This window comes from Aythya ferina (genome assembly GCF_964211825.1).
Source record: "Aythya ferina genome assembly, chromosome: Z".
Taxonomy (NCBI): domain Eukaryota; kingdom Metazoa; phylum Chordata; class Aves; order Anseriformes; family Anatidae; genus Aythya; species Aythya ferina.
In genome coordinates, this window is record NC_140299.1 from 23,133,108 (window position 1) to 23,160,641 (window position 27,534).

At 38.6% G+C, this 27,534-nt stretch overlaps 1 protein-coding gene across 4 annotated transcripts in view; it reads left to right on the plus strand.

Moving 5' to 3' along the window:
- The window catches only part of MAST4 (microtubule associated serine/threonine kinase family member 4), a 307,122-nt gene that overhangs the window by 61,398 nt on the left and 218,190 nt on the right, over positions 1–27,534 (plus strand). For all 4 annotated transcript variants that reach the window (XM_084505107.1, XM_084505110.1, XM_084505109.1 and 1 more), the window contains exons 2-3: positions 169–322; positions 15,843–15,964. In XM_084505107.1, coding sequence (XP_084361233.1) covers positions 169–322; positions 15,843–15,964 — 276 coding nt within the window. The remainder of the gene's footprint in view (positions 1–168; positions 323–15,842; positions 15,965–27,534) is intronic.

The window sequence follows — 27,534 nt, forward strand, 5'->3', positions numbered from 1 at the left end:
ATTTTCAGTTTGTTTGCATTTCAATTACTTTAAGATTTTTTATACATTTTTTTCTGAATACTATAACTTTTATTCAAAGGAAACTTCATTTTTTTTGTCATCGTTTCTTGATTTTGGTAGGGTAAGGTAAACACGTAAACAGTGTCTTTTTCCTGTGCTTCTTTTCAGCTTGATCACATATTATCCCCCCCACCTATGCCTTTTCGAAAATCCAGCAATCCCGAGGTGATTTCTGGTCCTGGAAAACCTTTTAAATTTAAGAGGCAACTGAGTGAAGATGGGAGACAGCTCAGAAGAGGAAGCCTTGGAGGAGCTCTGACTGGTGAGTTTGGGGTGTGGACATAGTCATCTGGAGGTTTAGCAGCTCTAGAGCTGATGGCACCTTGACCCTGGGGTTGGCCTTGGGGCCAGACTCTTGGTGTCCCACCTGGATGTACACAAAGTCTCTTCCATGTGTGCTAACCAGTAGCCAGTGGGGTGAGATCATACTGGAGGCTCTCTTTGTGGGGTGCTGGTAGGTGGCTGAGCATATACTGGAAGTCACCTAGTTCTCAAAATTTTCAGGGGTCATGGCATACTGGCAGACTGGCAGTTTAAGGGTTGTTTGAAATGTACTTACATGCATTCATCCATGGGATCTCCCATCCATCTTGTTTCCTCAAGGAGCTCTAGTACACAGATGGTCCTTTTAGATTTTATTTCATTAAAGGAAAAGCAATATGGCCTCATTTATCTGGCTGAGCACTCCCAGGAGTGGAGGAGCACTGCCAGTTAGGCCTGGCTATGGACCATGTCTTCCCTTCTGTGAAGCCATGCCATGGTAGCAGGCAGCCAGGACTCATGAGGAAGGCTCATACCCTCCCTGTCCTGGTGTCCGTGTAAGCTGCAGTGAAAGAATCCAGATGCCAAAGCTGTGACTGGGTCCTGAGAGCTGCGTGGCTGCAGCATTTGCTGAAGAGTGCTTGTTACTGAATGTGTGAAAATATAGGGACAAGTTATCTGGGTCTTGCTTTGTGGATTTGAGGGTACAGAATTTTAAAATTCACTAGAATTTGCCACTCAAATGTATTCCTGAAATGCATTGTGATAGGGACAGTAGATTTGAAAGAGTTAAAGAGCTTCCCAGAATTGATAAATATTGGACTCAGCATCTATCTTGTTTTGTCCAAGTTACGTTGGTTGATACCAAAATCAGGTGAAATTCAAAGCAGAGAAAGCTGAATTGTCATTTACTTGCAATATGACTGTCCCATCTGTAAATTGTGTATGATGATCAAAAGTGGTTTTGGAGTTACAAAATGGAACATAGAGCTGACTCTTCCTCAGTGAGCTTCCGAGAAATGCATTTAAGGTATTTCCTTTTCTGATTTCCTTTCTACCCCTCTACTTGTTCTTATGCTGGAAGACGTTCTAGTTAGTGTAATACTACTTATTGAAGTATTTTGAAGAAAGGGAAAAACCTGCTACAGCAGCTGGGAGAGAGGAGTGAGCAGCAGCCCCGCAGCCCCCCAGGTGAGTGCAGCAGGAGGGCAGGAGGTGCTGCAGGCAGGCAGCAGCAGTTCCCCTGAGGGCTGTGCAGGGAGAGGCCCCTGGTGGAGCAGGCTGTCCCCCTGCAGCCCATGGGTCCCACATGGAGCAGATCTCCACACTGCAGCCCCCCCATGGGTGGAGGAGCCCCCGGTGGAGCAGGTGGATGTGGCCTGGAGGAGGCTGCGGCCCATGGAGAGCCCCTGCAGGAGCAGGCCCTGGGCTGGAGCCTCCCTTACCCGTTCCCCTGTGCTAACTGGGGGGAAGAGGTGGAAGAGGGTGGATGGGTGGAAGGTGTCTTTTTGTTTGTTTGTTTCTCACTGCTCTAGCCTGTTAGTAGTAGGCAATACATTTTATTAATCTTCCTATGCTGAGTCTGTTTTGCCTGTGATAATCATTGAGTGATCTATCTCCCTGTCCTTATCTCAACCCTTGGACCCTTTCATTGTATTTTCTCCCACTTTCCCTCAGCTGCCCAGCAAGGTAAAACCACCACCGAGGGCCAAGATAGTTCTTTACTGACAGTAAAAATTTCTATCACACGGTTATTTCTGCAGAAGTTGTTTTGTGTTTGGCTTTTCTTTTTTCTTTTGGTTTGACTTTAAAGTTGGTTGGTGGTCTTCAAAAATGGAACTTTCCTGCAGTTAAACCCTTCAGCTAGAGAGGAGGAGAAGGCAGCCTAATCAAAAGCAAATGAAGCAAACGTGCTCTGCTGCTATAGTCCCTGGTCTTTATCTCTGCACTTGAATTATTGCTTGAGGCCTTTATAAAAGGAAATGGATATAATTTTTGTCTGCTTGCAATATGTTGTGCAGAGTTTCATGTCAGGATTTGGGAATATAGTGTGCAGTGGTGTTAAACTGCTTTATTACTAATGCACTTTCAATGAACCTGAATACCTTAAGTTCTTACAATCATACAATAGTTAAAATATCTTACCAGCTTTGACAACACTGATTGAATTAATCAGTCATTCTGATGGCAGAAGGTCATTAGTATTCTTTCATGATCTTTGTTCAAAAAAAAAAAAAAAAAAAAAGATTTAAAAAAACTGCTACAGATACAGAGATACATGTCCTAAAATGTTTTCAAATGCCCAGCAAAACTTGCGGAACAAAAAGTAACAGTATTACTTTGGATTTGTATTTACTTACATCTTCTGACATGCTTAAGTTTTTGGATGTTTTTGTAGCTTCCTTAATGCTTAAGAGTGGGTTACTGTTATGGTTTGAAACCACAAATATCATGATATCACAGAATCATAGAATAGCCTGATTTGGAAGAGATCCAAGAGTCCTCGCACTAAAGCGAGTAACTTCATTGACTTGTCCTTGGTTTTGGGTCCCTTGTACATCCCCTCCTTAGTTTCTTAGAGGCTTTGCATTTAGAGAAAGATGCATGTGGTCCATAAAGAAAGAAAGAAAAAGAAAGTCTAACAAAGGCTATTGCCCTAGAAAATGGTTCAGAATGATGTTTTTCAAATAGTTTGAAGTACAGTCTCTGTATCACTCAAAAATGTTACCTTTGCTAAAATTTGAGGAATACATTAAGTGGGAATACGTAAAGCAAGAGGGAAGATTACAAGCTCAAAAGTTTACAGAATATGCCTTAACTGGTGCTTGTTGCTCACTGTGAATGTTAGGAAAGCTGTGAATTGGTCTGTGTGTTACTTTAGCTTTCCCTTCTGTGATAAAAATACAAAATTATTGAGCCATAGAGCGTAAGTAGTATTAGTGATAAAAAATGAAAATAAAAATTTGATTTGTTTATATAAGACAGGATATTTCAAATCTTGCAGGGCTGACTACTAATAGAGGTAAATAATTTTTTTTTCATCCCTGGAAATAGGTTCTAGTTAAGTGAGTATGCTAGGCTTTACAGGAGGGAGTAATACCATGCATGACATCTAAGAAGAAAAAAAAGCCTGCATTGTTGCAATATATTGAGTGGATTTACAAAACGTGAAGGATTTCAGTTACTGAGAACCTATTGCTATGAATAAGCTCTAGTAAATTACAAAACAATTTATATAGGGTTACAAGAAAAACTAGAATTATATACAAGGTTTTTCCAATGGAAATCAACACAGGAGAAAAAGGTTGTAAATTTGGATGAGAGTTAGGATAGAGACTGAACTTACATTCAGTGCAGCCCAATTGCACCGTGTTAAGCAATCTAGCAGCCACATGTTTTCAGAGTTAAAGAAAATTAAATCCATGTTTTTTGAGTCTAAAACTACTGTTGCTTCCTGTTGAAAATTGCTAGGGAACCACTGACATTAAATGAAGTTTAGCCAATAAAAGAAATGAATACTGCTTCCTGGAGATACCAGGCTATTACATTTTGGAAAAGTCTCTCCAGTCTAATTGTTGTGACAGTATTGCCTTACTTAATCTTCATCCCCAAGGAAGGAGAGAAGGAAGACTTTTGTAGAGAGATGAATTTTGAATGAAAAAACTTTACTGGATGTGGCCCGATATTAGTCTAGCAAATCTACTTTAATAGCTCTTATTGCAAAGTGCTAGCATTATTGCTTAATAGAAAGAAAAGGTGAAAAATATGTCATAGTTGGGTTAGGTCACTAAACAGGAGCGTTAAAACAACATGAGTTAAAACTTTGTGGGAGAAGCATTTTGTACTGGTTATCTTGGAAGCCATTTATGACCAGTTTCTCTTCTAATTTAAAAGGGTGTGTTTCCAAAGTGTTAAAGAGTTTGGATGGTAGAACTGCCTGTGGTTTTTCTGGATTCCTGGTCCCTTGCAGGACACCTGAGTGCAGTCACTGGGTGCTTCTTGTACAGTCAACATGTGCCTTCTTCCCCCCTCTGTTGCTTCTGCCTCTGAAGTGTTCCCTTTCCACCTTCCCTTCATGCCCGTATTCCTGTAACCATGCCGGCTCTGTCTTCTACCTGGAGGTAGACTGGAGCTGGGAAATTCTGCTTACACCACAGATGGCATCAAACACAACCCTTGCGCAGTTCATGCAACTGCTGGATAAGCCCTGTTGCAAAGCTGAGCTGGAGCTACTCATCTGATGGCAGTCCCTCAGGCACAGAGGGAAGAGGTCTGTACTTCTGACCAGTGCGGATGCCACTGACCAGTGCGGATGCCACTGGCCAGGCTGAGGGCAAAGCCTGGTCAGATGAGGGCAGGTCTGTTCTCCAGACAGTCAGCTCCTGCCTGTGTGCCTGGGTGTAAATGCCTCTCCCCCCTCTCCCTTTATATTGCCTTTTAATGGATTCCAAACAAGGTGCAGGCTGAGGCTTAGGATTTTGTTTCTGATCAGGAGAAAAGATGTTTAATTAAAAAGCTGCTTTTCTGCGGTGGCTGGTTTTCTTGATCTCTGCAAACTTCAGAGGGCTGTCTACAGACAGAAGGTTTTTGTTTGAAATTGTCTGCAGAATTATTTTGCTTTGTTCAGAAATGCTTAAACAGAATTCATAGCAGAAAGTAATGTGAAAGGCTGAGAAGTTGTATGGGCTTTTACTGTGAAGGGGTTTATCCTGGGAAACCACTCGGACAAACATTAAACTGTCCTTGCTTTCATATCCCATTGCTGCTCCGTAGCTCACACCACAGTGTGTGGTGTGCTCTGTTTGGTCTGCTCAGCTGCTCTGACGTAGCAGTTGGAGATGGCTGTTTGCCTCTCTTCTGAACTGTATGAATATGTGCTGCTGATGAGAGTTTGCATTTTGCAGGATGCTCTGGCTAGTTCAGCTGTCCTATGCTGCACAGTTAGATGTACTTAAAAAAAAAAAAAAAAAAAAAAAAGGCACACGCACAAAAGCAAAACCCTTTAAACTTTGTTACCTATAGTTTGAACTTCTTATCTTGCCTTCTGTTATCTCATTGATAACTGCCTAGAAACAGACTTCCTGCTGAGCTAATTGTCTCTAATTGTGGTAGAGCTGTTATCTTGCTAACCTTAAATTGATCTTAGACAAACACTAGTGAGATAATGCGTATAGTTTTTGTTTTACAGCATTTTTAATCCAAAGATCCTACATAACTTTAATAAAGTTAACTCTGGTTAACTTTCTGGCCTGCTGGAGAGCTAAAGCCAGAAATAAATAAATAAATAAATCTTGGGATGTATGTATTTTTATTGTTTATTGTTCCTCCTGTGATCAGCTTCCCACCTCTAAGTCATTAGTCATCTAAATATTGCCAGCAGTGATTGCAATTCCCATATAAATAATCTGTGGTTGACTTGAAGTAAATTCAGAGATTCTCAGTCTGGTTTTCACATTAGAGATTCATCACTCTACTTAGCGTAATTAGCAGAAAGATCAACGGCGTTATGGGCCATGAAGAACAAGCTGTTCAGTTATCTAACGGTTGGCATGTGCTGGCAGGACTTGTAGGCTGTCCCCCTGCGTGTAGGGGAGCAGTTGGCAGTGGCAGAAATTTGGAGTTCTCGCTAATCTTGTATTGTGTGACATTTTTAATTAATATTGCTGATATGCAGATTAGCTCATTAAACCTTAATGTCAAAAGCTTGATACAACTTGGTGGCTGGGGAGAGTGGAGTGTAAAATCACCGGAGTGTGCTCTGAAACCTCTTTGGCAGTGCTACCTTCCCATTCCCTACAACGGTTTATTGTAACTAGGATGTAATTGCTTTAGTGACAAGCATTGCGAAAAGATTGTTCTTATCGCTGATGGTCGATAGAAGTAGATAAGAGGAAGTGTTCCTTATTTGCTCTGTACAATCTCAAAATTGTTTACTGACTTCCAGTTAGGGGCCTAATTAATGACCTGAGTGCCCCTGTGTGAGAAGCCCAGTGACTTAATAGCTGTCTCTGGGGATCCTGCTCCAGGGACCTTGTTGACCCATCTCCAGTTCCAGAACCTCACCGCAGCAGGATGCGGGGAAGGATGCCGTCCTGTGCTGGCGCTCTGTCAGGCATCCCTTTCTGCACAAAAATTTCCTTCCTAGGCTTTCTTCCCCTCACACATCAGACCAGGAGTACGTTTCATAATAGTTTTTGTTGTCATGATGCATGGTGGGACTGGACCTGGTTGGTTTGGGGAGTTTTCTCAGCTGAGGGTGCCGCTGCCTGGTGAGAGGGGCAAAAGGAGGGAGGCTCCACATCCAGGTGAACTACACTCCACTGTGGGGAGTGGGGAGGCACAAACCATCTCATCCAGTGTCGCTGCCTGCATAGAGCACGTCCCAGAGTCTTTTCAGTGCCTTCCTCTAGTGTCTCCGTAAAGTGTGTTACCACACGTCTTCCAGAATTAGTAGGAAGAGATGTAAGCAACATATTCCATAATTACACACCTGAGAAAATTGCTTTTTTAAGCAGGCATTATAAAACTGTCTTCCACTGATGAAACAAATATATTCTGCTATGAAATATATATTTTCAAATGATTCTTGGTGCAGCAGTGCTTGAGATGCCATTAGGTTATATTTGTCATTGTCAGTTACTTTTGTCACTTAAGGCTTCAGTCAGCGTGTGTAGTTCGGTTGATATTGCTTCCCTGTACACTAGGGGATAATTTCCATATTCTCTGACATGTGGATTCCACATCATGTAGTAGTCTGAGATGAGAGCAGCAGATATTGCATTCCTGTCTCGTTATTTTGCCTTTAACTTCTTGATTGCAGCTTAATCGGGCTTGTATCATCAGAACATCAGAAGTTGATTGTTGTTGAGATCAAAGCAAACTGCAGCAGTAGAGTGCCTAATTAGCGGATGAGCTTGGGAGTTCCTTGTTTTGAAGGGTGAAGAAGTAGAATTTAGCCATTTTTGGGACACTTCATAAAAGCAGCTTGAAATTTGTTTAAATAGTCACTTGTAGAGTGGAAAAATAAAACATGAAGAAAAAGAATATGTGTTGTAAATTTCTGAGGTTTAAGTTGTAGCCCTGAGAAATACTGCAATAGCTGTTGAATTAGCTGGCTCAAGTACACTTAGCAGTGTAAGTATAGAAGCACGTATGAAAGAACTTGCCTGGACTTAGTTAAATGCTTGGGTTTGGTCCTGATTACCTAAACCTGAGCACTGTAAAGCTACAGTCTTCTTGTTGCTGGTACCTGAGCTCATTAGTGCAACACTGTCTCTGCAGTGTTTATAAATAAATTATAATTGCACACCAAAATTGCATTACTCATACTCCTAGAGGCTTAAGTCTTCCCATTTCACCTACTCACTCTCTCAAGAGAGGGCTTGATGCTGTGGAGCCATTGGACTCACTGCTAGTGGATGGAAATTGTCCTTGCTTGCTCCAAGACAGATGCTTTAACGTGAATTGAATGCACGACTGAGAAATACGACAAGAGCAAAACACAGCTTTTATGTGTAATCTTTGGAATTGTGGTCAAATGCTCGAATTGCAAAGTTCATCATTATTTCCTATTGAGAACAGTAAGGGGCTTTTTATTAATAAACTTATTTCCCTGTTAGAAAAATTACTGTAAGCACGTAGTTACAGATCGGCTCTTGAATTTTGTGGCATAGCAAGGTACACCTGAAACAGAACAAGGGGTGATGGCAGGGATTATTTATAATGTAGAGGGGTGCCATGTGCCACTGTATGCTTGTAGTGGTAGGACAAGGGGTAATAATTTTAAGTTGTAAGAGGGTAGATTTACATCAGTTGCAGTTTCTGGCCATTTTCTTCATAGTACAATGGAATAATTTTGTTCAGATCTTATAATATCTATGAAGCAGGTAGCAAAAGCAAATATTGAAATGGAGAAGAGTTGGGAGCCAAGAAAAGAAAATTGACAGATGGCTGAAGTAGTTGTTCATGTAGTCATTGTACTGAGCTCTGGTGAATGTAGATGTATTCCACACACAGCTTGGTTGCGAGCCTGTCGGTGTTCAGAGTTGCAGATAAGAGCTATCTCTGAGTTTTTGCTTTGCAAGATTCCTGTTTTTGCAGAATTGACTTTATATCAGAAGGTACAGTAAAACTGCCTCATTGTCACTTCGATGTGATCCAGTGTAATGCACTTCCAGTAGCATTACGTGTTCAGTGTAAACTTTAAACATTGATTTTCCAACTCTGTTTTTTCCCCCCTGTTATCAGAATTTCAGAACTGGACCTTATTATTATTTTTTTTTTTTTTTCTAGAATATGAGTGAATTAGAGAAAAGAGTGAGGGGGAAGCAGGGAGTTCTGTGTCAGGGCTTTGTTGTGGAATGGACCAGCAACCTGTAAGTTTTGAAGGTGTATGCTGGTACCATGGGAAAAGGGTTCTATTTGTTGGTAAGATAAAGAAAAGGAAGCAACAATATGTGGCCGTCTCTGAGCTCACTGATTAGATATTTTCAGCTGTTTGTTTTGCTGAGTTGTGTTTCTGTATGGTTGGGAGGAAGGAAAATAGAGTTGTAAATGATAACTTCAGGCTGTATAGTTTCTTAGTCTGATATCAGTGGCACTGGCTGACTAACATTTCTATTAAGGTAGATATTTTTGGCATGGAAAACTTAAAAACAAACCAAAAACCTCCAACCTTTAAAATGCTTTATTGCTCTCACAGTGCTTCAATAATGGTTTGTAAATAAATGGTTGAAATAAAAATTCAATTACACTGAGTATGCGTCAGCAGAAGAATTTTGAGTAAGGTTCTTTTAGACAAGTTCCTGTATTGTCATTTGAGTGTTTTTCAGCTATTCAAACAGGATGAGAGAAGTTCCTTGCTAGCTTGAAATAATGGAGTGTTTCTGACAGGAAGGATCATTGTATGTGATTTGTATATTTCTTTATTGGTAACACTCATAAACTATCTTGATTGTTTTTGATAGATTGGGTACAGATCTAAACCTGCATCCTACTGGTTTCCAATCCGAAACTTGATGTGTCCTTTTCCAAAGTTGCAATGTGTGTCTTAGTGCTGCCTTTGTGGGCCAAATTTATTTAATTCATGACCAAATACCACTTCTTCAGCTAATTTTAGAAACAGAAACCAAGTCAAAACATTTTAAGGGGATTCTGCAGGGTATCAAAAAGTGTAAAATTTGTAATTAGTTTTTAGTAGGATTTCTTGCAAGGGTTCTTGTACAGTAACATTTCTTTTGTTTCCATCCACTGTTCTTTAGCTTTCCATTTACCACTTACCACTAGTGGGAATTACGTGCTTTAATTCCCCATGCACTGGTGTGAGAGTAGATCCTAAAATTTACAGCTTTTGCCTCATTTCCTACAGCTGGGCAGCCTGAAACAGTTAAATTTCCAGTAATAAAGCAGAGTGCCCTAAGCTGATGGTAAGCTGCAAAGGTAGGAGGCTTTTCCCCTTTTCCCAGGGCAGTCTCTGAAGTCGTGTGCAGGCTTTGTGGCCGTGGCTCCTCTGTGAGGTGCTGTGAGCTGCCAGGCATTGAGGTGGATGGGGGCTGGCTTTGGTCTTTGAACCACTGGCAGGAACTTCCCCCCGCCCCCCCCCCTTTTTTTTTTTTGGTGGAGAGAAAAAGGAAAGGAGTAAGAAGAGGGAAAAGTGCCCAACTCTTCACTTGCAGTGCACTTTTATCACCCACAGCTGTCTGCAGTAGGATCCAGTTTCACCTTCCACTGTGTCTTGATTCTGTTGCTCTTTCTCAGATAGCTCGCACTTACAAGTTTTCGCCGAGGAGTGGTGGAAAAACCACCTGAAACAATGTTTGATGAATCGGTCTGTACCAAAGAGGTCACTTTTTGAGATGGGATCCTCTGTTTTTGACCTCAAAGTAGTGAGAAGAACCTAACTTTCTGAATTGCTTTTAAATAATCTGCATGTCATAAATATCTGCAATTCATTTATCAAAACAAGTGAAAAAGTATTTCTTGGCCTTTGCCCTGAAGCTTGCAGGATGGCTAGGGGCTATTTTTTAGAAACACAGTGATGCTGGCCTAATTTGTCTGTGATACCTTATAATCAGGTGCACAGCTTCTGCTCTTCTGCTTTGGGCTAATGGTGTCCATAGTTGCTGTCAGCCCAAATCCAGATGTTTGAATTGTTTAAAAGTGTTTACTTGTTCTTCATTTAAAACTGTAGAAAGTAGAACTGCTTTTAATACTTAAATCTGAAATCATTTCTGTTAAAATCTGTCAAGATGCTTTCTCTGTGTCAAGATGCTTTCTCTGTGTTTGTTTTGATTGCTTAACAATTTCCAACAGTTCAACCTACGCTGCCATAAGAATTTTTGTAAAGGTAAAAACTTATGTGGATGCCAGAAGTTTTTCTCAATGATAGGTAATTGTTAGAATATCAGACTGCTGAAGATTTGAAACAAGTAACTTCAAACTTTAAAATGAATTAAACGTGAAAATACAAGGTTTATAAGTTTAATCTTATTAAATTAAAATGAAAGTAGAAGTCTTAATCTTTTAGTCATTCTCAGTCATTCTATTGGGATGTGGATTTCAGAGGAGGAGAGAATGAAGGAGAATGATACCTTAGCAGTAGGAAAGATTTTCATAATTAGAATAAAGCAAAACTCACCTTCTGTGACAGATCTTTGTGGAAATGTGTCAGTCTCTATTGGCCTTAAACAGTAAAAAATACAAGAAGCATACACACACCAAACACAACAGAAGCAAGGAATAATAAAGATTTCCTTTGGGCATTCTGCAAACATCCATTGTATAAGAAGCAAGGCATGTGATAGGCAAGTTCGAGGGGAAGGTGACGCTTTGATCTGCAGTGATGTATTCTCTGTGTCCATCAACTATTACGTAATACCATTAAATAATGCTAAATTATTGCCATTACATAATCAACTTAAATCACCTTTCATTGAAAAGCATTTTGATAAATGTGCTGGACTAATGAGGATTGTATTCAGACGTGGGAAGAGATGACACTGGAACAAAGTGTTGTGACTTCAGGCTATCTCAGTGTCTTCAGGCACAGAAAGGATATCAGAGCTGCCAGAAAAGCCACTTTAAAGGACATGATAGGAAGTCACAGGCCATTTTCAGACTGAATGGCATAGCAGTATGTGAACCTCTATTAGCAGATGACTCATCTGTATCAATAACTAATAAAAGTAATGATAAAATTACAACCTGTGTGGCAACGGTCTGCCGTTAGATGGAGATTAGCCTGGACTCGTGCACTTTCTCTGCTATATGTATGCCGAAATGCTGAATTACAATGGCAGGGATGAGATGTAGTTGAGATCCCCCATGAGTCAATTCACTCAGAAAGGAAAGCTGCTTGGAGCTTTGCACTTGAAGGCAGAAATGAATGCAGCATGAAAATCAATAATGCATTTCAGCTCAAGTTTTGTGTGTAATACTGATACTTAAATCACTTACTGGTGAGAGGGTGTCACTGTGTAAATTCAAGGGGTTATTAAAGAGCATAGCAGAAATGTAAAAAGGGAAAAGGCATAGAATTATTAACGGAACTGTAACAGAACATATAGGAGTAGTATGGGAACAAGGAGCAGGACTGGATAGTCTGAAAATGAGGTGACTGAAATTTTTTAATGGGGAGGAATTGAGGGAGAGTTGCTGGTTAATTCATTGCAAAGGCTTTTATTGTGTAGTGGCTTAATGTGGTGGCTTCCTAACTCCTCAGAGTGGACTGAGGTTTGGAAGAAATATTTTTCTATAAGAAATCTTGGTCTTCTATTTGTTTCTGATAATGAAAAAAAAATACCTCATTATGCTCATTTAAAGAAACATAGTATTTAAAGTACAATTGTCATTTTCTGGGTATTTTGTTGTAGCTGGATTTCTTGTTAGTAACTGCTGTTCTTCTGGATGTGTTTCTCTGCAGAAAGCTTAATGCTCTTCCTTTATTAGATATTTATTTTACTGTTTTCTTGTATAAGCCATAGCTATTTTACTTTTATAAAAGACACGTTTAATATATGCCATTTATGTTTAGAAGTATCTATGGATGTACTATGTAAAGACAAACTAGACTCCTGGATAGTCTGCTACACTTGCCTTAATTTCAGCATGTTGTGAAATCTTCTGCTCCCTCACGGGTCCAGTTTGGGCGTAAGGATGGAGGAGAAATTATTCCAGCATCACACATGCTTGCATTTTCACTGGAGATTCTAATCACCTTGAGTGTCTACTTAGCTACTCTGCAGTCCCTCCAACATTATTTTAAATATTTTTAGAGGTTAACCAGGCAAGAAAAATAATAAAGATTAAATTAGTTCTTATGTTGTGGACACTGGCTGTGATGCTGAGTTAATCTGCTCTGCTTTTTTGCCAGCCAGGAAAACCTTGCACTTGAAGGAAGGGCTTAGTAAATGCTTTGTTGTTGTGAACAGAAGGTTTGCCTGCACTCCATATTCTATATTAAAATATCAGACTTTTTCAGGTGTTTGATCAAGGTAAAAACTGAATAAAATACAGATGCTTGTAAAGGACAAAAGATAAATGTGACTATGAATATGTTCCATGTCAGCACAGCCTGGCGCATGGCAAGGTACAGAGTGCTCCACTCTGGGTGACTAGCATGAATGGGAATCACAATATTTTCTGTGTGTTTTTTTTTTTTTTTTTTTTTTGGTCTGCCTCCCATTTACAACAAGTACAAGCATTAATAATAACGCTTATTTCTTGTATGCCTTTCTGCTTTCAGACTTCATTGGTTCATTAAACTCCTTTGCTTCAGGATCCAAACTGAAACAAAGCTAGGTTAATTTGTGAACAAAATCCAAGTAATTGCCTTTATTATTTATTTATTTATTTTTGTTTGGGAAGCTCAGTAAGATTAATCTAAAAAGAAAATGAGTGCAGCCTGGGAAAGGTCTTGTGTCTAATAATGGATTTCTCAGAAAGTTTAAAACCCCTACTATAAAGTGCCTTGGTTAACCAGAGAGTGCTTCCCTTTCCCAATTTTAGAATAAACTTTGTCATTAAACCACTTTCTACCTTACATTCTTCTTTGTTCTTCAGATTCAAATTTTGGAGCATTCTTGCAGAGTTTAATTTCTGTGTTTTGTATCTGAGAGGTTTTTGTAGTCTGGGATTCAGCAGTAGAAAATATCCAGATTTAACCTGAGAACCTCATTGACTTTTGGGACAGGAACAGAGGAATCAAAAACAAACAAAACAACAAGTAAGGAAAACGTATAAACCTCTTTCATCATGTAAAGCATTAAAGTTAACAGTTTAAATGCAGAGTATGAATGACTTGTTTTTTTTCTACTCACTTTTTTTTATCCTTCGCCCCCTGAATGAGAAGGAATTCTCCTTTTGAGGAGACATATGCAGTCAGCTATAACTTACACCTCTCACTGGTACATCCATGGAATATCAAAGATATATGGATTAAGCTTTCTTTATGGAAGCCTCTTAGTTGAGGATGGTGGAAGGACATGTGAAAAAGAAACCTGAATTCTGGAGAATGTTTTCCTGGGTGACTTGGCAAAATTCTGCAGCTTTGTCATACATTTTTCTTCCAGTCTTGGGCAAGCTGTTAGAAATTGGGTGAAAAACTGTCTACAGGTTCAACTTTACCGGTGTGCCAATGAACAATAATGTGCTTTGAAGGCTGAGAAGTGCTAAGAGGACTATCTGGTGTTGTTGCTTAGGAACTCTACAGATCCCAGTAAAGTCGGTTTTCACACAGATTCCTGTGGATCTGCTGTTTAAAAACAAGGTTGTGAAGCTAAGGACTTTGATTTCTGGGCAAACCAGTGCCCACTTGCCAGTGCACAAATCCTGTGGCAATGGTCATGTGTGTACCCCATAGTTCTCTGATGGGGGCAATGCTAATGTAGCAATGTCATTTCAAGAAACAGGTGCTTATTACGTGTGGCTTTGAAGATGACTTTCATTTCAGCTGCTGAATCAAAATCTTGCATCATGCTTTTGAACATAGATTTGTTTTTAAAAAATAAAAATAAATCTGAATTTTCTCTGCATCACCTTGTTGATTTTTCTAAGAGAAGTCAGTTGCTTGAGTGGTGTGATTGCCCTACTTGCCCCACTTTTACATTTTTCAGATGTAACTAAGAATTTACAGATTTAAGACCACTCTATATAGTCTGTTACCCTGTGTGATAGTGGTGGCTGAAAGTAAGCAAAAAGAGAACGGTATCATTACTCACTTGTCATAGAATCACAGAACGGCTTGGGTTGGAAGGGACCTTAAAGATCATCAGCCTGTTCCAACCCCCCTGCCATGGGCAGGGACACCTCCCACCAGACCAGGTTGCCCAAAGCCCCATCCAACCTGGCCTTGAGCAGCTCCAGGGATGGGGCTTCTCTGGGCAGCCTGTGCCAGGGTCTCACCACCCTCAGAGTGAAGAATTTCCTCCTAACATCTAATCTAAATCTCCCCTCTTGTAGTTTAAAGCCATTTCTCCTTGTCCTATCACAATCACCCAAGTAAAACATCACTCAATATATTTTCCAGAATTTTTTTCTTGCTTCTGGTTTGGTGCTCAGGGCCTTCCTGAGATGGTTGTGCCTAGTTAGTCCTCCCAAAGCTCTCTTTTCTGTGAACTTGCTCAGTCTCTCCTTGAAGGCGTAAGCATTTTGGCTGCATTTGTCAAGGTGTTTCCCAGATCAGTCATTTTTGCATGGAATAGCATTGCCTTTTTTGAAACAGTCCTCCCAGCTTCCTTCTGTTGTGTTTTACTGGGAGAGGCAGCAGTGATTGCTGTATCCTTGACATTCCTGTTAATTTATGATCCCATTTTCTGACAATATGCAATGAGGACAAAATAAAAAACAAAAACCAAAAAACACTGTAAAAATGTCAGCCTTTTAAAGGGATGAGAATAGTCAGGAAGTCATCTCTGTAGCATTTTTAATGTAACCTTGCTGTTTACCAGGGTTGATCAGGAGAGCTGAAATTTTATTTGATGTTAGCCTTAGAGGATCATGGCTTATCATAGCTCTTTGAAACAAAAATATAAACTGTGTCAAATAACCAGCTTTCAAAGACTAATAAAATCAAGGGCAATATTTTTTTTTAATGTATTTTTTACTCTTATTTTACTTCTGGCAAACCTTCAGAATATAAGTTTCTTTGGTTCATACCCTTTGTTGTGGATATTTGCTCTATTGTGTTAATCATGTTTCAGAGTAGGGTAAAGGTACAGGTGTGAGATTATTGGGGGGGTGGAGGAGAGGGAAGAATTTGCATGAGGAAAACGTTATGTGGAAGGTTGACATTAAGGGGGGACAAGTGAATTCTAAAAATACTGCTTTGATGGAATCCCCTCTGGTCAGGGGTATAGTGAAAGAGCAAATGTTTTAAAATGGTGAGATGCCTACTTAAAAACAAACAAACAAACAAAAAAAACCCACAAAGATAAAATAAGAACGTTGTCTTGTAGTAAACTGTCCATTACATTGCTTTATCTGCAACATCTAATATTTTAACATACTCTTTCTTAACTTGACAGGCAGGTATCTGCTTCCCAATGCAAATGGACAGCAGCTGTGGCAACCTGCAGAAACCTCTAATCTTGTTCGCATGCGCTGCCAAGCACTTGGGCAGTCAGCACCTTCACTTACTGCTAGTTTGGTGAGTAATTTTTTTCAAAGCTAGGAGTATACAAAAAAAAAAATCTATTACATCTCCATGACTTCTGAATTTTTGGAGGGATGGGAACCAAACCAGAGTTTATGTCCGTATCAACCCCTGTTCCTTAAGTTTTATCTTTCCAGTTGCTAATGCATTCCAGAATACAATATTATTTAAATGTCATTCAGTCACACTCAACATATTATAGTAACAGTAACTCTGAATAGCATTACTGGGTTTTGCATAAACTCCTAGCTGAATGTTGCATTAATATAGCTATTTGCATTTAAATGGTTTCTTTCCTTTTAAAAAAAAAAAAAAGCGTGCTTTTTAAGACGACAATGGAAGGTAACTGTCCATTCTCCTGGGCATTCTTTTCCATCAATTTCTTTGTTTCCACTTTCTGCTGGACTCCTGTCCTCAGGAGAACGTGGGTATATGAAGCATGAACTTAATTAAGCCTTTTGGACAAAATGATAAAGGGAGAGAAAGGGGAAGAGATGCCTCATACAGCCGAACTTTCAGCTTTTGTTGTTGAAGTATCTGTTATTCTGCTTTGTGTTTCTATATATTAAAATCTTAATTGATGAAATTCAGTGCAGGACCCCGTACACTAATCAGTACTTCTCTTCAAAGAATTGTTAATGAATATACGTACAAAAAAGCAGAAAAGTGTTTTTAATGATCAGACAATGCTAAACAGATAGCACCATGCCAGTTTTTAGTGTCATAGTGGTATATAGATGGCTGGTTTCCCCATGAATCTGTCTGAAATTGTATTTCATTTCAACAGCAACACATCTGCACTTACAAACGTAATTGTGATTTCTGCTTCATGGTGATGTTAATTGTTTGTGGCTCTGTGGGGCAGATGTTGGTTATTGAACTGCACACTTATTACAACCACTTGACTCCATTTGAAGTTTTCTGCTTTAAGCCCCAGTATTTTATGAACAGCTGATTATCAACCTATGTATTTTTGTTGGCGTTTTATTAGGAGAAATATAATAGTTCACTGTGAAGGAAGTATTCAGATTATGTGTAGCTGAAATGGTAAAGAATGACAGAATATGACAGAAAGAATTTTATTTTTTTATCAGTACAATACATTTTCCCTCTTTTTTTTTTTTTTTTTTTTCTGGAGTAGCTAATAAAAAAAATCTAATAACTTGACTAAATAAGAAAGTGCCATGTTAGTATTTGATCTTGTAGTTCTGCTTTCACAAGTCATAGATATCATGGTAGTTGTACTTTTTTGATGTAATGTATAATTATATTATGAGTGAGATTCAGCAGCATTTTGACAAGAAATACTTTAAATGGTCATAAAACAAAAGACTGATGAAAAATTCAGTGAGCCAAACTTCCTCAGGGGTCTTTTGCTCATCACCTGTTGACTTTCATGGTGTATATCTGCTACAGACTTCTGTCCTGTCTCTACATCTTTTATCTCTGCCTGACTGCAACTTCTCTCATGTGTTCTACTGGTGCAGAAGTGAGTGTGAGTGGCAGATCCGGGCAGGTGTCCATGGGGTGGAGATGCAGGTTCTCCAGAGAAGTGTTTGTTTATCTGGAATTACTGATCAGACTCATTTCATAAGGAGGCTGGTGTAACATGCTTTGTTTTCTTTATATTTTTTTTTGTCTCAGTTTATGCTTTGGAGTTGAGCTTGGGAGGCCTATCATTAGTTTATAGTGTTGGGAGCTTTTAATTGTATTTACAAGAATTTAACCTGATGTAGAAGAGATTTGTATGAGTTGCTGTGTAGCTTTTCAGTCTGAGTTGATTTTTTCAGGTAAGTGAGATGTTACCTTAGAAATTAGGCCATTAATTTATTCCTTTAGTAGGACTGATCATTCTTGCTGTCATTGATACCAGGCTCTGGTGTGGACACCAGTGTCAGCAGTGTCTGGTTGGGGTCAGTATAGGCAAGAATAACTTATGAGCAGCTCAAATATCAATATTAACACTTAGAAGAGTTGCAAATAAGGTACAAAACACCGTTCCATTTTTCTATCAATTTGTGAAAAATTGCCAAGATTGGTTGTTGTATTACAGATGTAAATCGTTTCTGTAGGAAACTATAGATTTTTAAGTGAGTTATGGAATATTGATATAAGAAAAAAATGGGCTGCAGATGTTGCTGTGGATGGAGTTCAGTAGGTATCCAGGGTTTATCTCTGGTAATAACTTGGTAATTTGACTACAGGTTGAAAATACAGTTCTCATATAGAGCTATGTAAGTGGGTTGAACATGTGTATGGGGCAGGCTTATTTCAGGTGAAGGGGCAGTGTTTTGGACTTGCTGTGGGTCAAGCACATCACTGGGAGTCTGCAGAGAATATTCATATGGATGTGAAGATATGTCTAATTTTCATAACGTTTCTAAACTTCATAGAAAGGTGAAGCTGAGGTGTGGAAGAATCCTGCTTTTGGATGTTCTTACAGGCCAAGCATTGGCCTGGTCAGTGTCTTTACTTCTCCTTGATAGTCAGTGGAGAAAAGTACACAGGTTTGTGTAGGATAACCCGACCGAAAACAGCGGGACAAACGGACACAACGACCAGCGTTCTGTGCCGTAAGCCAATTTATTACTGCATGACATTATCTTATATAGTGTCAAAGTGTCCCACCCAGGAACCCAGGACCCCTCCCACTGTGCTTGCAGGCACCCCAGACCCCTCCTTTCGTGCACGCAGGCACAACCCAGAATAATCCCACAGTTTGGAACACAGTTCAGAACATCTCTCTGTCTGCACAGGGTCTTGTGGGAGTTTAGAGAAGCTATGGTAGAGTTACCTCTACTCTCTTTGCTTTATAGGATGAATACCATTTTGCCTGATTTTAGATGTTTATTTCAAGGTAGGATGAATTTGCCTCTGAAAGTGCTTCTTTTCTACTGGTCATTTGCAAGTTAACTTGAGAGTTGTTGTCTCATTTGGTGTACAATGTCTGGGAGTAGTTCTCCCCAGAAACACCCTGTCCCACCACTCCACAAGTATTTACAAATACCATTTCTGCTTACTGTTTTAACTTTTAGAATTTTTGAAAATAGTTTATTTTAAACTGAAATAAAGCTGGGTTTGTTAATATTTCATTGTAATAAGCTGTTAATGCTTTAAGCAATGGTAAAGAGCCTGAAACTGTGAGCAATTACAATTTTATAGGCAGAAGGGGATTTTGAGTGACATGTATTGAAAAAAGTTAGTTTTTTAACTTTCTTTAGATATCTGCATACATAAAAACAAACAAACAAAAAAAACACCAAAAAACAGAAAAAGCCCAAATGTAAGGTGCGTCTGTAATGCATGATGATAAATGTGTAGATAAAAGGAAGAGGATTTTTCCTAAAGTAGCTGGATAAAACTTCAGTATATTTACTGTATCTCCACCACTGATACTATTGAACTCCTGTTTAAAACAAACAAAAAACCTTTCTATTTTAAGGAGCATAAAGTCTTTCATTCTATTTCCATTTTATATATAAAAATTAATGAAGACATCTCACAGTCCAGAGGGTTTTTTTTAAGACCCATATTTGATGACTACTGAATGGTATATCATTCTTTGAAATATCCACATAATAAAAATGTGCTATAGACAGGAGCCACAAATGAATGGTATACTTTGCAATGCATTTAGCTTTTAAATCCAGTCAAGACTGGTGATATAACTTCAGCTTTATGACGAGTGCTGGGCAGAGGTTGGTCTTCCCTTGAGTTGTGGAAGATGAGTATTTGTAGTAAAGCAAACTAAAAGGCATCTTATGTCATCCTCTTGGAAACATGAAAGATGTCAGCGAAATGATTAAACTTTTATTTGGTGTAATGAGAACATCTCTGACTACTTGTGAATAGTATCTGATAACTTATGAAAGCTGAAAGAAAGGTAAAAAGGGCCTTTACAAATAGCTTATGCTCTTTCCTACTAAGCAGTGAAGTTGTTTTGTCTAGGCATGAGTACAATTATTTGCTGCTTTTTAGCACAATACTTACCTCTTCAGTTTAAACAACAACAAATCAACCAAACCTGCACAAAACAACATAAGTCTGAATTTACAAGCATCTGTACTTTGGTATGTTTGCTTTTTATTGCCACTTTCAGTATTAATTTCCAAGAATGGTCATATGAAAGCTAGAGGGTGGCAATTATTTAAAGCAATAAGATGGATTGGTGAAAGGAAACAAAATAAATGTTCAGTATGTATGAAAGGCAGGTTTACTTCAGAAAGGGCCTTGCCTCCTCCTTTCTATTAAATAGTATACTACTGAAAACGAGTAAGTGTGTCTTTGTTAAATGTGCCATTAACTTCAGATAAATTGACATAATGTTGACAGTTATTATGAGAACTGTTTCAAAACTAATTATGCTAATTAGAATGTAACTACCAGTAATTGCATGTATTCAAACAGCATGCCAACACCCTTTTGTGTATGTTATTCCCCAGATGTAAGACAGACGTTTGTTGCCTGAGAAGCTGCAAAATTATAGCTTAGGTAATAAATGATTGCAAACAAATAAAATACATTCTTTAAACACTAATTGGTTAGATAAGTGAATGACAGTATCAATTGTGCTTGAGCAAACCACATAAGTTAAAAAAAAAAAAAAAAAATCTTTCATTTTAGAATTGTAGTGAATTCTTCAAATCATTAATTGTGTATTTAGTTTAACTTATTGATTATTGGGAGTGTAGCTGAATTTTATTTTAAAATGAAACTATTAGAGAGCAACAAGAGCCTGCATCTGAAACCTTGGTTGCTTTAAATTTTAGCTCTTTCTTCCTCACGTTCTTGGTCGTTTCTGTGAGCTGACATTTAACATTCTGAAAGTTAATGAGTGCCACAAGGGTGAAACTTGTAAAAAACATGTTGATGATAAGATGGATATCTCTTAGGCAGCTAATCTTAAGTCTGAATCTTACCCGAAATTCTCCCAACATAGTTAACTGAACTTCAGAAATACTGAGTCTGAACTGAGGAAGTTATCCAAATGCTACTCCATTGTAAAGATCTGATTGCTGTGTTCTTCTTTGTCTTTAAATAACAACTCCACAGATGAGTCTAATCACTGAGAATCTTTAAAATGGAAAGTATTTATTCCTGTGAAGTGCTAAAACTGCCAAGTTATGGTAGCAGGTTTCTCTACTTCAGTTGCTTCTAGCATGTAAGACTAGAGTGTTCTCCCTTGTGTTTCATTTCAGCTACTTCTTGCCCATGAATATGTATTTGCATTCATATTTCTTTGTCTGTATTTCCCTTCTAACACGTTCTTAATTGCAGTTCTAATTCAGTACTTAGTTCTAATTTAGTGGTAGAGAGAGGAAAATGAACATCCATCTTCATAAGCACTTCTGTATGCTCAGTATTGGTACAAGAGAAAGTCTGTAGTAGACCTGATCCAGAGCCTTGAAAGCGTAATACTGAAAAACTCATGTAAGAATTTGATAATTGGGTGCACTTTCACAAGTACATATATATCTCTAATTGTCTATCTTGCTATGTATTTAAAATATTCACTGCACGCTTAAGTGTAAAACACATATGTAGATTCAGCTGCTTGATAGTGTTTTAGATGTTTGATTCCTTTCCAAGATTTGCTGTTTAAAAATCTGGGCATTATTCTTTCTGATACTTTTCTTGCCCATTCTCAGACACGCAGAAGTAGTGATGGCCAGGGTAAAGCTTTTCCCATAGTTTTACATCTCTTGGAATTGAGAACATGTCTTGTGCTGCACAATATCATTAGTTTAAAAAAAAAAAAAAAAAAAGAATAAGTAATCAAGCTCTTGTAGAAGACTGACTTAGTTTAATAAGTCTTGTGGGCATATCCAACATATCTTCCAAACGTATCCACTTTGTGTTGAAATGAGTCTCCTCCCATCAGCCTCTAAGCTTCCAGTTAATAGGATGTATTTGAGCATGTGCTAGAACTGAAAGGAGATGTTACTTCAAGTAATTTGCACAGTTAATTAGAGCTGAATGGAGGTATAATCCTCTTCTGTATCCTATTAGAATGGCACAAAACCAGTAAAGATCCTATGTATATAGGAGCTGGAAGTATGTCCCTATTTTGTTCATGAGCACCATGCTTCTGTTTGTAGGTGTTTCATATGATTGATCTTTCTCCATCATAGGAGACTTTCCCCAGACAGTAAAAAGACTCACCAGGACAACTTTTTACTTCTAGATAATGAAAAGGCTAGGGCTGTTAAAATTTTATCCCTTAGCTAACAGTGTCAGCTGAGAAGGCGCTGTTCTTTAAGAGTTTCATTTTGTCTACAGGACCCCCACAGAGGAGATCATTCAGCTAAAATTCACCCCTAGAAGTGGAGCTTGTCACTGTATCTTAAAGAGTAATGGCTCTGAATAAGGGCTTATTCTGCTTGACTGTTGTGATAGTTAAGTTCTGTGTGTGGTGTTAGTAAAGGTTATTTTAAAATGTCATATAGAATCGCGTTGTCAGTGTCTCTTAAAAAAAAAAAAAAAAAAGTGGAAAGCATTGCAAAAGTGAGGTCACGAACCTGCATGCTGGTGTAAAATTATCCATGTGAGAAATGAGAGTAAGGGTGGTTTGCCAATGAACTACACAACCAGAAGAGATTGATATGTGATATTTATAGTGTTCGATATTTAGATGACTTTTTGGGAATACATGCTTTCTCAGCTTGTTGTTAGATTGTGTCTAGCAGATAACTGGGTAAAATACCACAGTCCATGATTAATAGAGTGTAAGAACTAAGGAATATAATGGTGCCCCTTTCTGGCCTTAGATCAAAAAATTCTGTAGCCCAATGAAGGTGTGGAAATAGGAGGTATGGTAAATGGGGTAAAAAAGACCTGGCGAACAGGAAGAGAACAGACTGGGGGGAAAAAAAAAAAAAAAAAAAGGAACTGGTATGTATTTAGGTACTTTCAGTTCTAATGCTGTCTCCTGGTCACCCATCACCCAGCAGAAAACTGCCTAGTGTGACTGATTGTTTAGTAAGTTAACACGATGGTTAGAAGGCTGATTCACGTATACATTCTCCTTTGCTTCAGAAATATGTGCTGATGTACAGATCTGCTTCAGATGGTCTGATTTCTACTCTCCAGGCACTTGATAAAATTTTAAACTACAGTTACTCACAGCTCTGACTTTAAAATAAATGAGATAAAGTAGGCACAGAGAAATAGCATTGTAGATTTAGAAAAATCTTTATGCATTAGATAGCTGATAGTTTTCCATCAGCATTTAAGATCTCACAGGTATTGACAGCCTCGAATGAGAGTACCGTCTGTGATGCCTATGTGGGCAGCAGTTTAGGGCATTATCTGTAGTTCTTATGGGGCAGCTACAACCTGACTGTTAGTAGTCATAGGAAATTGGTACCTATTTGTAGTTAGGGTGAGAAAACTAAAAGTTTTCTGTAGAGGATGAGGTACTGCTCCTTGGATCTGAATTTTAATTGTGAGGCATATATTGCTAAGAAACTTAGTCTTGAATGTTGTGGAACTTTTTTTTCTTGATGCTATTTGAGAAAAATTATCACAGAAGAAGAAACTTGATTTCTGCTGTGGCAGTTAACAGAAATGCAAATACTGAAACTCCCTGAACTGGAGTTTGACCTAAAGTGGTGGACTTTGCTTGAAACCTGCTGAAGTGTAATCTGTTCTGCTCAATTTTTTTTTTTGCCATGGAGCAGTGTCCTCAGATTAAGGCATAACTAGATACAGCAGACTTCAAAACTGATGATGTAACATTTTTATTTATTTTTACTTTCCTCTCACTGTTTTCATGCATATGATACTTGGGAAGTGATTGTAATGTACCAGAGGATGGTAGAAATCAGCGTGGGAACAGTAAGCCTTGCTCCTCAAGCTGAAGTAGCCCCATGATTCTGATGATGGCAACTCTCAAAACAAAGACTTGTGCAGGGCTGAGTGACCCATCTGACTTACAGGCACTAGAACATGGAGGGGAAATACAGTTTATCCAGATGTCTGTGGTAGGAATGGAAGTTCCTCCCCTCTGATTTTGCTTACTTCCGAACAAGTGGAGGTGTACAGCTAGGATTTTTCTGCAGGTGTTTTTCAATTTGAGAACATACTGCAGAGCCTGCTGTTGGGTTGGGTGGTGAGTGATAAAGCACTGCAGCCCCTCATTTCTAACTCTCACAGGCTTAGCAAGCAGATACAGCTTCACTGAGTTAAAATTGAGTTAAAATTGTAAATGGGTTGACCCCATGGTTTGGCCTTTGTGCATGCTCCTGCATATTTGTACCTCTGGTTTGAGTCAGACTTTCTTGTACATTCATGTGGGATCAGACACCTTACTGTAAATTACACTTCTGTCCTGTGGAAGCAGGTGGGCATGTGGACTTTGATCTTTTTTTCCACTGCTTTACCTTTTAATGTTCCTGCCAGACCTCCCACAGTCTATGCAATGTAAATTGTTCTGTGGCTGCACTGGTGAGGCACAGTCACTGTGTTTGTCCCACACATCGTCCTCCGTGACAGCACACAGAAGACTTCAAGGTCAACTCTGTTTTCATCTCAGTAATGCTAGGAACTGTTCTGCTTTCTTTTATTTCTCTTAAGCACAATATGCCCTATTGTGGTGTGTATGTCTATGGGTGTATCATATTTTTTTAGTATGATAACAGTGTATATTAAGAATGTTCTTTCATTGTGTTGTGGAGATCAAGAAACCTAGCTAAGTGCTCAAGTCGACCTAGTGTCACTTGAGTAAACAATGTAATAATCAACGTGAGATTGGTTAACTGCTACTCTCATGAATACATTTAACCTCTTGATCATTGCTGAATATCTGCAATTACGTGGTGCAGTGGAAGACAGTATGTGGTCGGTTAAATTCAGAAGTGATGATTGGCTTTGTAATAGAAAAATCTCACAATAAAACACATCTTAGAGTGTAAGGAAAAGGCTAATCATAGGTTCCTAACTTCATGTTAGGTCATCTGTTCAAAAATGGGTGAAATTACATTGTTAGTAAGAAACAAAGTTGAATTATAATATTCCCTGCTGTAAATAAGGAAAGCGAGTGAGCTGAAGTTAAGCAAGACATCTAACCTATGCTCAAACCCAACTCCACTTTAGTTGTTTTGGTGATTATGTGACCGGTAAAGGCAGATACTGAACAAACATCCCTACAATGATGATGCTTTCCCTGAAACCTGTAACTGAATAAGTGTTTTGATATGCTGTTTGTACATGCTCTTCTGTATTATACAGAGTACAAATCAAAACTAGTTATCAGTAGGAGAGCATTCATTTATTAAAAAAAAAAAAAAAAAGCTTCCATGGTTCATCTGGTTTGTATTGGATCCTAGGTTCCTGGGGAGTCAGACTTTCAGCACAGTGAGCTACCTTCTGTATTAATATAAATGTTAAAACATGAACCACTGCTCTCTAATGAAGGAGGCTGCTTTTGTGAAGAAGAATGACCATGCAGTGGGTGGGAATTGTTGAATCTTAAAGCGTAAGGAGAAGGCAAAATGCATTTAGAAGAGTTATACATCCTCCAAAGCACGTTACTACCGCTATCCCTCTGAGAAAATAGTGAGTTATTGGAACTGTTAAGATTAAACTCCTCTTAAAAAAAAAAAAAAAAAAAAAAAAAAAAAGCAAAATGGGGCATCAAAAACAAAAACAAAAAAAAAAACTAGATGCATAATTGTTCAGAGTGAAAAATACATTTAAGTCCTTCCAAAGGTTAATAATTGTGTTTGAATAATTGTGTGGTTACCTGTTTGTACTGTTTTCACACAAGAACAAAACCTCCAAGTATCTTGGAGGGATTATTCATAATGTAATTGCTGTTGTCATTGTTTTGCCATGAAAGTTTTTACTGTTCTTCCTTTAGAGTATATGTAAAGTAAAATATTTTGTTGAGCTGATTGTTAGAAAATGCCAGTATAGTAAAACCAACTCAGACTTCTTTTTATTTGTTCTCTGAAAATTGGAATATAGATAGATATGTGGAGCTGCAAACTTTAAGATCTAAAGTGACATAACTCCTCTATACTTGCTGTTTGGCATTCCATGGGGGAATACTGAGACAAGTAGTTGCGTGATTTTTTTTAAAGGAATAACACTTCTATATGTATGCAATTTCTCTTTTCTTCATGAAAAGATATCCACGAGAGAAATCAGACTGTGGTTATATGTGCTGTGCTTTCAGAAATAAATTTTTATGCTACGGTATAATTGTGGTTTGGAGAGTCAGAGGGCTCAGTATCTTGGTGGAACTGTTAAAAGTGATTGGTTTGGTGACTCATCTACGCATTTTGCTGAAATGAGGAACACAGTGTTTGATGCAAACGGGAAAATCATAAAAGTCGGTTGTAACCAGTGTTCTTCTATATATTGTCACTGGAGGGAAGGCTGACTACTTACAGTAGTTATTGCTTTAAGAAGTGTTTGCTTCTGCAACGATTATTTTTCCTCTGATATTCTCGCGACTGATTTGTTACCTTCTAAACGTGCTGAACGGCTAAGGCAGAAGTGAGCTGGTGCAAGTAGGATTTTGTCCAGCAGGTGGCATAAAAAAGCCGGTGTGTACCTACCTGTGCCGTCCACGGACCGCACATCCCTTCCTCGTGGCTACTTTAGCGTGCATAACTGAGGCTGTTGTTAAGGTATATATGCTTTAGTATGAAGAAGCATTTAATTTCCAAGAACCTTACAATGCAATTGGAAACCCAGTAGTTTTTTTTTTTTTAAATCCATTACAATCAGCTTTATGCGTGACAGATTTTTACACAACCCTACACTGACCTGTAGCTTGCGAGGTCAGTAGATTCATCAGCTCTAGAAAAAGAGAATCAGAGCTTTGTTAACTAAGGAGTCTTGAATTTCTCCCTGTTCACCCGTGTGTTCTGAGTAAAGCACAGTGGCTCAGGAGAACAGTAAAATCTCTCATTGCATTGCTAGACCAGGTAGCTGAGTTGCTCTCTTGGGTACACAGCAACCTGGCTTGTCTGATCATTTCTGTGCCACGTAACAGCCCTGGTCTGTGATGGTGAAGGGGAATGCAGGCTGAACAGACCCTACCGATCCAGGCAGCATGCCTCGACTGAAAATCTCCTTCTGAAATCCAAAAGTTGTGTTAAAGGAGCAGTGTGCTATGTTGTGTGTGGGGTAGGATTATGTTACTAAATGGAAGTATAGCTAAATAATAAGTGATTTCAGTTTTGTTGTCAGGCCAGCAGTTTTGTAGCTGGGGATGCATAGGAAGCCGTGCCTTGAAAAAACCTGATGGATGCAGTATCTCTGTTTTCTTTCCTGAGGAATACCAGTTATTATGCCAAGCCCTGAAGGGAAGTTGTTGGTTTCATGTGGAGCATTTATTGTGTTATTTCTATAAGCCTTTTACAGGGATTTAAGGCAAATGTATAGAGGTGTTCAAATGTCATGACGTTGTAAGGAAAGGAGAACTGGAGGCAAGTCACCACTGTTTAATGTGCTACTGTACTTACAGACAATTTTCATAGCTTAAGATAGAAAATAAAAACTGTTTTTGGCTGATTAGTTCTAAAATGAATTTGTGGCTTTTAATTAATATATTG